This window comes from Triturus cristatus, chromosome 11 (assembly GCF_964204655.1).
Source record: "Triturus cristatus chromosome 11, aTriCri1.1, whole genome shotgun sequence".
Taxonomy (NCBI): domain Eukaryota; kingdom Metazoa; phylum Chordata; class Amphibia; order Caudata; family Salamandridae; genus Triturus; species Triturus cristatus.
The window spans coordinates 367,638,333-367,652,835 of record NC_140594.1 but is presented as its reverse complement, the minus strand read 5'-3'; the positions used below and the strand labels follow the sequence as shown (position 1 = coordinate 367,652,835).

Genomic DNA, 14,503 nt, shown 5'->3' with positions numbered 1-14,503 from the left:
CTGGGGTTGTTTGGTATAGGTCATCTCAATATAGAAGCATATACAACTTACGAAACCAGACTGGTGGATATGGTGCCATGAGCATACAGATCTGTCACGCTCATCACTCAGGTCTTATTACTGTGACAAAACAGTAGGAGAAACTGCTGCCAGTATGACAAATCATAAAACCAGCTCTACAGCATTTGTATGATCATAAGGGGTGCTGCGGGGAGGCATGCCTTCTGACTTTGCATGTAGTTTGGTCACAAGTATCATCCAGTTACCCTGCGGTATAGGTCTACCAAGAATTCACACGCACCCTTTTTGATCAAGGTGGCAAGGACTGCTGCCAGCACAAAATTGGCTGCAGTCACACTTCTTGGCCTAGTGGCAAAGTCATCTGAAGTCGCATTTCTTGGACAGTGGCATGGTCAGTCATAGTTGGGAAGGTTAGCTGCATATCCACAACTCAGCCCAGAACTGCAATACCAGAGACTGATACCGCTCAGTTCTGGGGTTCAGAGATTGCCCTCCTCTGTCTTCCTTTTCCTGGTAGACCCCCAGCACCACCGGGGTCTTTCTGCTTCTGGCTTACCCTAGACCTGTGGTTCTTTATCTGTGGTCCTGGTACCCCTGGGGATCTGCGACCCCAGCTCAGGCAGTCCGACACTGCTTGGAAATTAAATAAAATTAACATATTTATGAATATTATGTCACTAAAAAAATAAAAAAACTGAAAATTTGTAAATGTTTTGTTAATGTGAAGGAATTTGAAAATTGAGAACCTACCACCTTCACCAACTATCAAGTGGAAGTCGACAGGAAGACTAATCAGCAGCTCCTCTCAGCAAAATGCCTAATCAAATTTCTTAAGGACCATTGTCTTCTTTCTCTCCACTTCAGTATCTATGGCTACTCCCTCCAGCTTCAGGACTGTCAGCAATACATAAGCCCTGTCTGAGAAAACAACCTCACCTCCATTTTGTGCATAGCATCAGGCTAGGGTATCCAAAACATGCCTCAATCACTTTGGCACATTATGCACACAATTAATGTACCATTTAGGCCACATACATAAACACTCACAACATATCATGGGATGCTAGCACTAGGATTTGGGTTAGCATGTAGAAGTCAACCTTTACATATGTGTGCCAGTAGGCTTCTACTTCAGTGACAGAGATATAAAGACCTGGTCACAACTACTGATGCACAAAACATAGCAAACTGCCACCACAGGTCTACATGCTAAACCAGTGACAGTAGTCCAGTGACAGCACAATGAGGGCATGCTTGGTGTGCCCCTCCAGGTCAGAAGACAGGCCCAGGATCTCACTCATGTGAAAGGACAGTCTTAGGCCTCTGTGCACATACTTAATTACCAAACAAAACAGTAGGACAGATACTCGCAGCTAGGCATTTAGGACGGGAGAGCACAACCGGGCCTCAGACATTCACATCCCAACACCGACAATCTCACTCTCAAGCAATCTTAAGGAAGCAATAAAAATTGTCGTCTTCCAATGCGTTCAAATCCAACATCAATTAAACCTAAAAACCTCCTCATTGCTAGAGAACTTCAGCAAAATGCGTGTCACATTGACCAGACGAAATTCAAATGGAAGTTATTTTCTTTTGAATCTGGTGAAGAAGTGAAATCTCTTGGTTTTATAAATGACCCTTATATTTCCATATAATTGCATATTAAACATTGACCTTCTGTAGAATCTAGACAGGGTATGGCAAAGGGTGGGTTAACTGTACTCATTTCCACTAATGCCCATTTTAGGATACTCAAAACCTCTCTCGCCTCACCTTACTATCGGTTTGTCTTATTAAGATCGGATACAAATCCTGATATCTTAGTAATAAATCACTATAACATCACATTTGACAACACAAGGGTTAAGGTAGTAGAAGACATGGGTAATGCATTGAAGGGAGTTCTCTCAGTCAAGGTGGAGGATGTGTTTATAATATGGACTGATTATTTCAATTTGTCTAAATGCAATGCAGCTTTGAGCAAGGTATGCGGTTTAACTGATTCCATCAAAGAAGACGTGGATCACTTTAGTTACTCCCACTATGATGCCTCGCTGAATAAGCTAGCTTGTAAATACAATATAATTTTTATGAATCCCCAAATTGTAGGTGGCGTTATTAACCCTCCCATCTTCATCTGGACTAGGGAGCAAAGTAGTATTGATCATAGATTGGTGTCTAGAAACGATGGGGTGAGTCCAATTAACCTGGCTGTGGAAACAAAATGTGTTAGTGACCATAACCCTTTAATTGTACTGCCCCATGAATGTGCGTCTGGCAAAAATAATAAATATTAAACCACCTGGGCAAAATACTATAAGAATTGAATGGCCTGAAGTTGACCCTGCCAACTTTATGTCAGAGCTAATAAGGGGAATAAAGATCATTTCCTCTCCTTTTTGGAGGGAGACACAGACCAAGCACTGATTATCGATGCTCACATTTCGATTTCCAATTCTATTAATCAGTGTCTGAGTAAAGCTACTAAATATAGAAGACAAGGGTTCAAGGGATGGTGTTTTGACCATAATTGCACAAAGGTGAGAAGGGATCTGATTAAACAGCTGCATGCCCAACCAAGGAATTGAGTAGTGATTCAACACTGTAGGGCATGCTATAAAGCGGCTATTGTAGCCAGAAAGAAAGCTCTCCTAGAGACAGCATGGGCTGATGTAGTGCAGGCTGCCGAAACTAAGGACAATGTATTATTTTATTAAATTATTAATACCCCTTTTCTTAAAGATAGCTCTATCCCTAACCTTGAGAGTTACATCTTAGCAGGAGCTTGGGTGGATCATTTCCTATCAATATTTTCACCCCCTTTAGACCTAGTCCAAGAGGAAGGGCCATTAATAGATATAACTGAATTTGGTATTACTTTTACCTTAGAAGAGAGCCAAAGAGCATTATTTAAATCTACACTGGGTAAAGCTTATGGCCCGGATGGAGTTCTTTGATGTGTATAAATATCTTCCAGACCTCTGGGCCCCTCTGCTTACCACTGTTTCTAATCCAGCTGGATCGGGCAGAGTACCACCTACATGGTCTGAATCTTTAATCATTCCTATATTTAAAAAGGGCTCGAACAAGATCCAAGATGTTATAGACCCATTTCGCTGCGTGACTCCCCAGATAAAATTCTAGGGATGGCCCTTTTAGCAAGATTAGAGGACTGGGCAGAGGAAGATAATATTTTACATGAGCACAGTATGGATTCAGAAGGGGCTTAGGGTTCCTGGAACAATGCCTTAATTTAAATCTCCTAATTGGGAAGTACTTCAAGGCTAGAGCGGGCAATCTGTACATGTGCTTCATGGACCTAAGCAGTGATTTCGATATGGTGAATCATAATATATTATGAAAGTGCATGTATGCTCTAAGGGCTCTGAAAGAAATTATCTCAATACTTGCTTGCATGTATAGTAACCTAACTACATGAGTACGGTACGAAATGCATGGTGGACCAGACCAATCAAGATACACAGAGGCATAAGACAGGGGTTTGTGTTAGAAAAATGGAATAGATGAGAAATTACAGATACTCAGAGGCAACACCCCTTGATTGGGATCTGTTATAAGCAGATGGCGTAGTTCTTCTGGCCCAAACCTCAGCAAGTCTGCAAATTCTTACTGTTTATTTTTATGACTTTATGGAAAGTATTGATCTGAAGATAAACCAGGGAAAAACCTTTACTATATCATGTCAAAGCAAAAAAAGCAAAACATATCCCTTCTTTCTAAAAGCCAGCAAGATTGCAAGTAAAAAACAATTCTGTTACCTAGGATTGAGGTTTTCTGATAATAGGAGTGCAAAGAGGTTAGTGCGGCTAATATGTCCAGAAACAATGAAAGAATTGTTAGCTTTGGTGAAAAATTAAGACTGGAAACCTGCATCAGAAATGCTAACGCTTTATACCATTAAGGCAGTATTTGCCACAACATATGAAGCAGGTGCCTGAGGGCTGGGGGACTATAAGACCCTACAAAGAAAAGAGGACACATTTCTGAAAAACTAATAGTGGCCCTACATTCTAGCACCGGGGGGGTATTGTACACATGGAGCTGGGCCTTCAGCCTATCACAGACATCAAAGAGCTCAAACCGCTGCTACTATGGTGGCCGGTTTGGACAAAACCTGAGGGCCAACTAACCCACGAAATACTTAGGAACTGCATGCAGTAGACCAGGCACATACAGTGGCTATCCCACGTCAAGGAGAGTTTACATCTCATTGAAGCCAAGGATAAGAACGGAGGAGCTGCCCCTGTCTGTTATATGCAATTTACTCCGAAATATTTTATTCCTTTTAGATTGAGGGGAGTAAATATCAAGTGGGAATTAGTTTTGTTTTATCGAATTGTATTAATCATATATTGATGGAATGCTTTTAGCTGTTGTGCTTTTATGGTTTATCAAACAAATTAACGAAATAAAGTTTATTTGCATTGAAACTTTGAGCAAAAACTGCCAGAACTACATTATTCTCAATAAATAAAATTGGTTTCTTCACCATATTTCAAACCAAAATACACTACTGGAACCATCTACATCTAGGCAACAACTCCCTCACACCGATAAAGGCTGTCCTACACAGTGGTTAAACTTGCCGCCATTTCGAAAAAATATGATCAATTAGATCTAATTCTGAGAGAATGTCATTAACTACCAACAATCAGATACAAGTTATGTTTCTCACCTTCACAGACTTCATTGACGGTGTCTGTGCTACCTACATTCCTCCCCATAGAGCTCTTGTGAGACAAAAAACTCAGAAGCAAATAGTCTCTTGATTGGAATCCAACATTTTCGAATCATATTCTGCTGCAACCAAACCATTTTCAGCCGCTTCTCTGCCCTTGTGTAACTCTCTTCCCTATATCCTGATATGTCACAAAAACACTCCACCATTCAGCTCCTATCTCAGCCTCTACATCGTAACTTCTCTTTCCTTCGTTTGCACTTGATTAATCTTCTTCAATAGCCTTTCCGATGCTTCTTACTCCCCCTAATTTTCTGCCTAAAACTCTTGTTTCTTACCTGTTGGAATGGTCTTAAGGTTCAGTGTGCTCATGTTTGCTTTTACTGCAGTGCTGAATTTTATTCAAAGTCCTTGGTCTCAAGCTAATGTCATTGTAAAGTCCACTGACGGCCCAGGAGTAGAAGCCATGATATATAAAAATCATAAATAAAAGAAATAATACACCCTCCTTTGCTCTTTAGAACTCAACGAGTTTGGTAGACACATTGGGGTCCTTAGTTCCATCACATCACATGCGGGTTATCACTAGGGTTAGGCTGAATGTTTCATTTTGCCTGCGAAATTGGCAGAATTTGGTGACAAGAGTAAACCGGAGTTCTGACAAATTCTACCAATCACCGCATGGCGGACTTTTTTCACGCAAGCCTCCAGAAATGCAAGGGAGATTTAGCATCTCTTAGTGCCATTTTCTAATGTGGGTGGTTGTGATCTGTTGTGAGCGGCCGCAGTCAATGGTTGCTTCTCAAGTAGATTTGCAGCCGCTCAAATAGATTTTCTACTCAACTGGCAGCAAAATCGAGTCTAATGCCTGTGCGCTCTTGTACACCACATGCTGTTCGCGTTGATTTTTCAGCGCTGCTCTCACTACTGCCACTAAATTGCAGTACAAGCAGCGAGAGATGCCTATTTTCCACCCGTTGACGGATTTCTGCAGAATCTTGTGGAGTTCTTATGTAACTCTACGGATTACCGTCGAGTGCCCACACCTAGTTATCACACCTATGAGGTTCAACGCTCATGCATTACACAGTAGCTGACTTTGTCCGTAATTTACACGTTGTCCAATAGCAGGTGTGAATATGTCTCATTGGTTCCTGGTTTGTAGACACATTCCTCTTTTGACGGCAATGCAAGTCAAGAGCTCAAAGACTTGAGTTCCTACAGTGAATTAGCCAGCAATGCCAGGTAGCTTTATGTGTGCATCTCCCTCCCTCCCTAAATCTCTTGACTACTCACTTAGTAATGAGTTCACTTACTAACTCATTTATTCACTCTTCAGAACGTTATATGCACCATTTTTTGCCCCGAGGTACTATGCAGAGACTTAGGGTTTCCCTAACAGAGAGACCTTCAGATGCTTGTTTCTGTGTTCTTGTGTATTGTTTTGCTGTTCAAACCATAGATATTTCTTAGGCAGTAGTCAATAATGACTCAGGGAGGGTCCCTGCATTCCAAAAATGATTCAGAGGGGGTCCCCAGACTTCAGTAATGATTAAGTGGGGTCCACAGAAGTCTAAAGGTTGACAACCACTGCTCCAGAGGATACCTGGGAGGCCACTCTCCTCTGTAGCCAGCTCATCGATTCTGTCGACTGTTAAATGTAGATGCACCCGAGGGACAACTTACGATATTAGTACTGATGCGCCGGTCTCCCCTTGAAAGGTATCTTCCGTTGGATCCCCTCGCAGATAGAGCCCCCACAAACCCAGTGACACTCCCACGAGGTTACAGACGATGATCAGAAGCACAACACTGCAAAGAACAATTCCCACAATCCACCTGGGGGAAGAAGAGAAAATTAGATCATGATTGAGACTCACTGTTTACAGCCAGCCTAAAATTCTTCCTGATTCTTTTGGGCCTTCTGGACCTCTCTATCTCCACTTCCCAACCAGGTCACATTAGTCTAAATTGCATAGAACTTTATTTGCATCTCATGTTAATACATGACATAGCTACAACACAACTAAGACTAATTATTCTGAACGGGAATTAAAAGGAAACAGATGTCAATGGGAGTCCCCTTATTTTCTTGAGAAGGAGTTATTAAATTCGGGCTTAACAATGCGAGTGTATAATCACTGTAGCTTTCTGTTGGCAATGGGTAATAATGCATAAAATGACCAATGTTAAGTCAAGAATTTCAGGCCATTGCCATCAGTTTCTGTTGTTTAAATCTTATATTTTTCGAAATTCTAAATGATTCTGTAGGTTTTAATGTTCTTTGTTCTTCGGAGGCATTCTCATACAGTGCTCAGAGGCCCAATGGCTATAGAGCTTTTCTGCTCATGGGTATGTGATGAAAATGCGTCTATGAAATTCTGAATTGCTACTTTGAAAAATCAGAAAAATGCCCTGAAAATGTATATCAATTCCATACAAATTAAAATGCATGTTTTCACAGATGGCCACTGTTTTGGGAGCCAGTGGTATTGCAAAATACTATTTGTTTTTTTAGCTTTTTGGTGCAGGAGCCAACGCTGAATACCCTCTAAACTCCTTACTCAATTGCTGGCAGGCATAGGTTACACATATTTGACCTACTCAAGAACAAGTGAACCAAGAATTGGCAAAACCGATAAGTATCAGTAGTGAAAATACTTGACTTGCCAATGCTTTTTTTTTTTTTTTTTTATTTTTTTTTTAAAGGTTAGATTATTCCTGGAAATGTGCACTCATCTGCAGTAGATATACTATAAAGGATTTAAAAAACATTACTAAATGCTTTTTAAAGAGGGCTGGTGCGGATGCACACGCATTCACGGCCGCCAACATTGAATGCATTTCAAATACTTTAACAAATTACTTTCAAAGATGGCTGCCGTGGATGTACATGCATCTATGGAGGCCACCTTTTAATGCATTTTGGTTTATTTTAATAAATCCTGTTCAAAGATGGCCATCATGCATGTGTGCATTTGTGGTAGGCATTTCTGAGTGGGATTTGTAAAAATAAAGCAAAACCTTATGTTGGAGCCAGACACATGAGTGGCCATCTTGACATAGGCAAAATCATTTTAAGATGCTTGCGTGCAATGGGTGACAACAATTGAAAAAGCATTTTAAAAAAATCAAAGCTGCACCAAAATGTTTCACTGGTATTGTTTTTAGCAAAGCGCAGAATTATGATACACTGAACACACCCAGGAGGCCCTTCTATATCCCTGTGGTTTGGGGGGCTAGGGAATGGTTGATAGCTGAGGAGATATGTCTTTCAATGGTCCAGATGGATGATAGGGCCTAAGAGGATATTCAAACATGGCAGATGGTGACAGTCACGTTGCTGGTTCTAGACTCTGCCTCGGAGGCATAGACCTCCCAGGGCATGGAGTGCCCCGGAACTGATCAACCTACCTGAGATGGTGGCGATCAAGGGACTGGATGTGGACACATGGGCGGGAAAAAGGATATGCTTCACAAGAGTAATGTGATGGACTAAATGTAGTCAACGAGAGTTAGAAATGTCTATGAGCAATGCACTTGCTGCATTTCGAGAAGGGAGGGCGATAGGAAGGAGTGAGAGTGCAAGAGGAAAAATAGACATCTTGCTCGCAGAAACTGATAAGGGAGATCTGAAGTCAGCAGTGGAAGAATAAATCATTTATTCAGGGCAGTGTAAGACTCTGGGCCCGATTCACAGAAGTAACTTAAGACAAAATCCTAAACTTACTACTATGGGTATTCACAGAAGTTAGGATTTTGTCTTAAGTTTGTCTTAAATCTGTCTTAAGTTTGTCTTAAGTCTGTCTTAAGTCTGTCTTAAGTTTGTCTTAAATCTGTCTTAAGTTTGTCTTAAGACAAACTTAAGACAAAATCCTAACTTCTGTGAATACCAAAAGTAGTAAGTTTAGGATTTTATCTTAAGTTAGTTCTGTGAATCGGCCCCAAGATGTTCTTGAGAAGGACAAGCACAGGAATAGGAAAGAAGGCCACTGAATCAGAAACAGGGAAGTGAGGCTGAAACATAGCCAGGCAAACATAGCCAGGCAATTTAGTTTCCTCTAATACAATGGAAGCTGCTTGTGTTAAATTCTTAAACTTTGGGGTGAGTAGGAAAGGGAGAAGGAGGTATTAAATATTCCGTATGAAGCTGCCATTCATCATGAACTATTTTTATGTCTGTTTATCGCAAATGACATTAATCCAGCGGAAATTGTAATATTTGGTTGTGAATTAATTCTTGAACCAAGGGCAACATGAGGACAACACAATCTAGAGATTTTTTCCTCCAAACAAACATTTCTTCAAAGTTAAAGACATAAATTAGGCAGATGCAGATTCCAACGAAGAGTGTTACACAGAACCAGAAAAAGTAACATGTTAGGCAGAACTAGACATGTGACTGACCCTACCCACATCTAGCTACTATCACGGGCACCCGCCTGTTGCAACTTATCTATATTGTCCTCTTTGTTAGCTTGGATTTTGCATCTTCATGCTTGGATGTGAAAGTGGCTAATGCAGCCCTTTCATAGTTCCATGAAGTAGTGACCTGGGCAAAGCAAACTCTATAAAAACGTAATCAAATTACATTTACTGAAAAAGTAGAGACCATTCTTGTCACAGAAGGGGTGGGTTATGGAGGACTTGGATTTATATTGGGAGACAACCAAAAAATGTAAACAAAGTTCCTGAATTAAAAAGATACTACTCAAAGCCTCATATTTTTGTGTAACTTCTGGAAAAAGGGCAACTCATACTTTGTCCTTTGGTACTAAAAACAGAGAGAGGATGGCCTTGGAGAATTGCGCAAAAGTAAAAGGTTAAATATGGGGGTATGACACAGGACGCAAATGCGATTGAGGGTGTGGGGCAAGAGAATGAATGTGTGGCGTGCACGAGGATGGGACGCAAGAGCGTAAGTGGAGCACGAAAGTGAATGAGGGCCATGAAAGCGGGTGCAACTGGATGCAAAACAGTGGATGTGAGAGAGGACATTGGATGTGTCGGTTGAGGATGGATGTAATTTGTGAGAATGAATGGTGACAGTTGATGGATGGTAAGAGTAGAAAGAGTGCAAACAGCATGCCCGCGAGCGTACCTAGAGCTGCAGAGTGTGGATTGGTTGAGGGGATGTATGTAGGAGCATGAGTGTGGATGAGGAGTCGAGGGAGGTGGATGCAGTGAGAGAACGAATGACAGTGAGATAATTCATCAACAGCAAGAAGGAGGAATAGGTGATAAAAGGTGCTGAGAACAAAACAGGTTGCTCATTGGCTGACAGTCTTTATCATACTGCTCAGGTGATTGCAAAGAAACGCGATATAAGTGAGGGCATGTTTACTTATGTTGTTTTTGTGATACATGAAATAAGTTTGCTTTTATTGATTCAGTAATTTTTTTAATGTCCACTCATGGAAAAGAGATGACTCCTACAGTTTCAGGTGAGTCCTGCAGGCTTTGACTGTGTTCAAATCTAGACACCTTTTACTGAGAGCTTTTATGGCTTTGACTGCAGTATAGCAAATCTCACAGAGGTAAAACATGCCAAATGACTGCTCTATTTTTGTAACTTGGCTTATGGCTGCTTGAAAAATGCTACACTGTAACTTTTCACGCTATGAGAAGTAATATTTCCATTCCATTAAACTGTACACATTCTCAATGTATAAAACAAAATTTGTAAATGTGTTTTTATTCAGTGATCTGTAACTAGCAGAAATATCTTATAGTAAAATATTTGTTACATATGTAGAGTGCCACCCGGCTGCTATGATACTTTGTATCCCCGAGGGAATAAATAAAGGGTAGGTGAATGCTCATGGCCACTCGGCGTTACCAGGTGTCTAGCGGGTGAGTCTAAGCTGCCCTGCGTGCTGCGCTGCTCGTAATAAGCCCCTTGAGACCTGGCATTCACAACCCCCACCTCATCTCCCTTCTAGGGTGCATTTCTTCAGTATCCCTTCCATCCCATCAAAATCCATCCTTTCCCCTCTCTTATTGTCCAAATTTTCTCTTCTCCCTTTCTTCTTGTCCAATCCCCTCATCTCCATCTTTTTCCGTCCAATCAACTCCTGTCGATCTCTATCTATCTAATCATATTCTTGCCCTCTCTTCCTTTCCAGCTCATTTACCTTTCTTCCTGTCCAATCTCCTGCTTTTCTCTGTTTCATCTCCCTCATCCCCAAGGCCAGCTTTAGGGCGGTGTGACCAGTGCAGCCATTCCTGGCACTGACTCTGGGTAGGGTTGAGGGGGAGGTTCGGGTGGTGCGGGATGCTGTGTTTAGAAATAACATATGTGTTCAAAAGTACCTGCTGCAGAGTTCCTTGTGTGACTCCCAGTTTTCAGGCAACAATAAAAATGCGAAGATAGCTCTGGTGATTAATGTTCCTGCTGGAGCCAAGATCAGAGTTTTGTCTAATGGCAGTTTTGACTCATCATAAAGTAGCACAGAGGGTTAATATGACTACTGTAAAGAACGTATACTATGCAGATCACAGAACTGTATTTTATGTGGCTAGCTCAGGGGGTTACTGCTTTTGTCAAAGAGATCATTTTGTTATTTGCAGTTCATAAATTACAATCCTATTAAAGCACAGTGACCTATGAACTGTCATCAAAGAGCTGCATGCATACTGCATGGTATAGGTTAGAATTTTATGTTTGTTTCTCCAGTATTTCATTATCCCAATGTTGCTAAAAAGGGTTCCTTTGGGTAGAAATGCATTCTTATTAGTAAAGTCACACCAAACCGCAGTGATACGTTTAAAATCCTGAGGTTGTGCTTCTTCGGATCAAACACTTTTAAAATATACTGCCTACTAATATAGATGACGTGATTCCTACACTCCTCAATGTCTTATGCAACATTTCTTATAGGCGGATTTCAACACACATATGATTCATTGTCTCTGTATAATGTGTGTGATGTAAAGCGCTTTGAAACCCTACACTAGTATGAGTATCCTATAAAACAAATAGATTGTTGGTGAGAGAGGGGCTACGGAGGGATGAGGGGCACTATTGGAAGGTGGTAGTCAGGGAATCCGTGGAGAATGAGGTCATTGTGGGGGGGGGGGAGGGGGGGAGCGCGAAAACATATTGTTGCACCAGGCTTCCCCAGCGCTGAAGCCAGCCCTGACCACCACCTTCCCATCTCACCCTTTCCAATTCCCTTCCACTTCATTCTACCGTGCCGCTCCCTCCCTGCTCGCTCCCTGTCCATCCCCATATCCCCCTCTCTCACCGGTAGTGGTCATAGCGTTTCACTTCCTCCCCATACTTGGTGCTTTGAACTTCACCCTTTGACAGGGCCGTGCTGAGGGGGGAGATGAGGCGGTCCAGCCGAAGGTTTCCAGCAATGGCTCGGACATCAGCCTCAGCCCTATCCAGGGCCCTCAGTGTGCCTGCAAGTGATGGAAACAAAAGCAGAGGGTAGGAAGGAGGGATACATAGGTGGGATATGAGAGATGAGAAGAGAAAGAAAGAGGCAGAGAGAAGGTGTGATATGTACAAGTGAGAATGGTGATAAACAGAAACAATGGCGATGGGTTAGTGGGAAGTGAAAAGATGAGAGAGGAGAGAAGGAATCAGAGGGAGGGGGAGACAATAAAATTAACACGTGTCCTTTGAGTGTTATTAAATAATTACCAACAAACATTTGTTTACTTGCTTGGTTGCTGTTTTACATTTTTTTCAAATTCAGTGAGCTGTCGAAAGGTTTTTATCAATGCTCACGCGCGTGCATACAAAATCAATTCTTCGTGTTTAATTCTACACAGTGTACGATTTAGAGTGCGAAAATAAATTGACATTTGTGCAGTTTACAGAGATTTCATTTTAATTTCTCAGCTTCTCCATTTGTGTTCCCTGTGGAGAAAAGCTTTCGCCTACTCCCCATTCATATTGGTAGAGCTCAGTTCACATTCCCAAGCTGGAAACGTATTTACTCCTGTTCTTAACAGGAGCCAATCTCCGTTGCAAATATGGTAATGTGTAGTCGACATGTGTTAGAATACACTTTTTACCTTGGAAGACCAATCTCCTCCCCTAGAAAAGAATGCATTCACCGGTAGGTAACATTACACCATTCAGCTGTAGGTGCTTACACATTTGCCATTACTCTTCGACATTAAAAAGTGAATTTACGCCTGCTAGTCAAGCCATTTCTACAGATATGTTCAACTTAACTATACCTTTGTGACTCGGGGCCAGGGCCAGAGAGGCAGAGATGGACTCACACTGATGTTTGCAGGTGTAATAGTTGGTCCAGGAAAATCTAGACACCTGCAGTTCCATAGGGAGAAGATTTGTAATTCAGGGAACATTTCGAGAGAATTTTCCAAAATTGTAAATGCACCAATCCGGAAAGCGAGACCTAATTTATATCGCTCAAAGCAAATTTGCGAAAAGTTCGCCTTTTCCGTGTGTGACATAATAGAGGTATGTGTGTCAGCTTTGATTTTTGTTCTCTAGACACTGATAAAGGTTTTCCTGAGGCTTTTCCAGTTACCGTGGAAAACTACCCAGTGACAGTTTTTATTCCCATAATTATTAAATTGAATCTTACTAAAAAAAATATTCTGTCAAACCTGAGCTCCCTTGATGTCTGTGCCCAATGACAATCTTTAAATTAGTAACCCCCTTCAATGGCCCCGTGATATCTGAACTGTGGAAATGATTTATTTACCAAGCGAATGACACTGCAAATAAAAAGAGAGGAAATAAGCAGAAGGAGCTAGTAAAAAAGTTTTTGAAAACTTCCTGTATGAAAGGTGGTTGTAAGGTCATTCTAAAGTTTAGGAGCCAACAATTTAATTTGCCTCCCCTGCATAAAGGAGGAGGTAGACTTTGCCAATACATCTGTGGGGACTGAGCTGGAGTACTCTGCACATAGAGGAGGGCTGCCATTAATCGCATGATGGGCAGGAACTTTTAAGGGGGTCTCGGAAGCTTCTCGCAAGGGGTTTTGACATCATCTAGGGATGCGAAGACATCAGGGCCTTAAGAACTGTGCAGGCCCGGAGAGCACAGTCTTTTGCCCAATGACCAAGGTGGCAGTCAACTTCTCCAGAGGCTCCGGACCTATGGCGGGGGCCGCATCATATGCAAACAGACACCCACCCACACCTGGAGCAGAAGGCGAAAACTTTGATTTGAGCAGAAGAGGACGAGGCTACCCCAAAAATTAAACCGCCTGTCTGTTTTTGACCTCTTGACAGGGCAATGATCTTGGTGGGCACGAAGTTAGGTGGAGGCGGGACTGACCTGCTAGTGGCCCTGGACCCTTCAAGCCTACACTGAGTTGCCTGGAGTAGATTGTATGGGCGCTTCGCCTGGAGGCTGGTCAGACCACAAATACTCTGGCAGGGATGGTGCATTATATAGTTCCCTGGAGTTGTATGTTATGTATCAAACAATGTGTATTTTCCATACCTAGTCTAGACAAGGTAAAAGGTTGTATAAATGGATGTTGATGGCATTATTTGCCCAAGAACCCTTGGTTGGGAACGAGAATTGTTGGCAACAAATGCTTGCCCCTGTGTGGGATGTAAATAGAAAGAATCTGCTGGCTACAATACATTTGTGAACTATTTATAACAGGACTTAGGAATCATGGCTAAATGAATTTAGGTTCATTTATCTCAAGTGTCGCTTGCTGTGCAATATGGGTGTAGCCCTCTGTAGGAAAGAGCCCTTCTTGTATGGTGAACCCCAAGCTTTTTGCCCCAATGCTGATGGTTATGACTCTGAAAGTGCACTGGAGCCTGCTAACCAGG

The 14,503-nt window shown here is 41.9% G+C and overlaps 1 protein-coding gene across 2 annotated transcripts in view; it reads right to left on the bottom strand.

Moving 5' to 3' along the window:
• The window catches only part of PROM2 (prominin 2), a 352,175-nt gene that overhangs the window by 77,959 nt on the left and 259,713 nt on the right, over positions 1-14,503 (bottom strand). For both annotated transcript variants that reach the window (XM_085634097.1, XM_085634096.1), the window contains exons 10-11: positions 11,971-12,130; positions 6,410-6,562 (exon numbers count right to left, since the gene is read on the bottom strand). In XM_085634097.1, the coding sequence (XP_085490223.1) occupies positions 6,410-6,562; positions 11,971-12,130 (313 nt within the window). The remainder of the gene's footprint in view (positions 1-6,409; positions 6,563-11,970; positions 12,131-14,503) is intronic.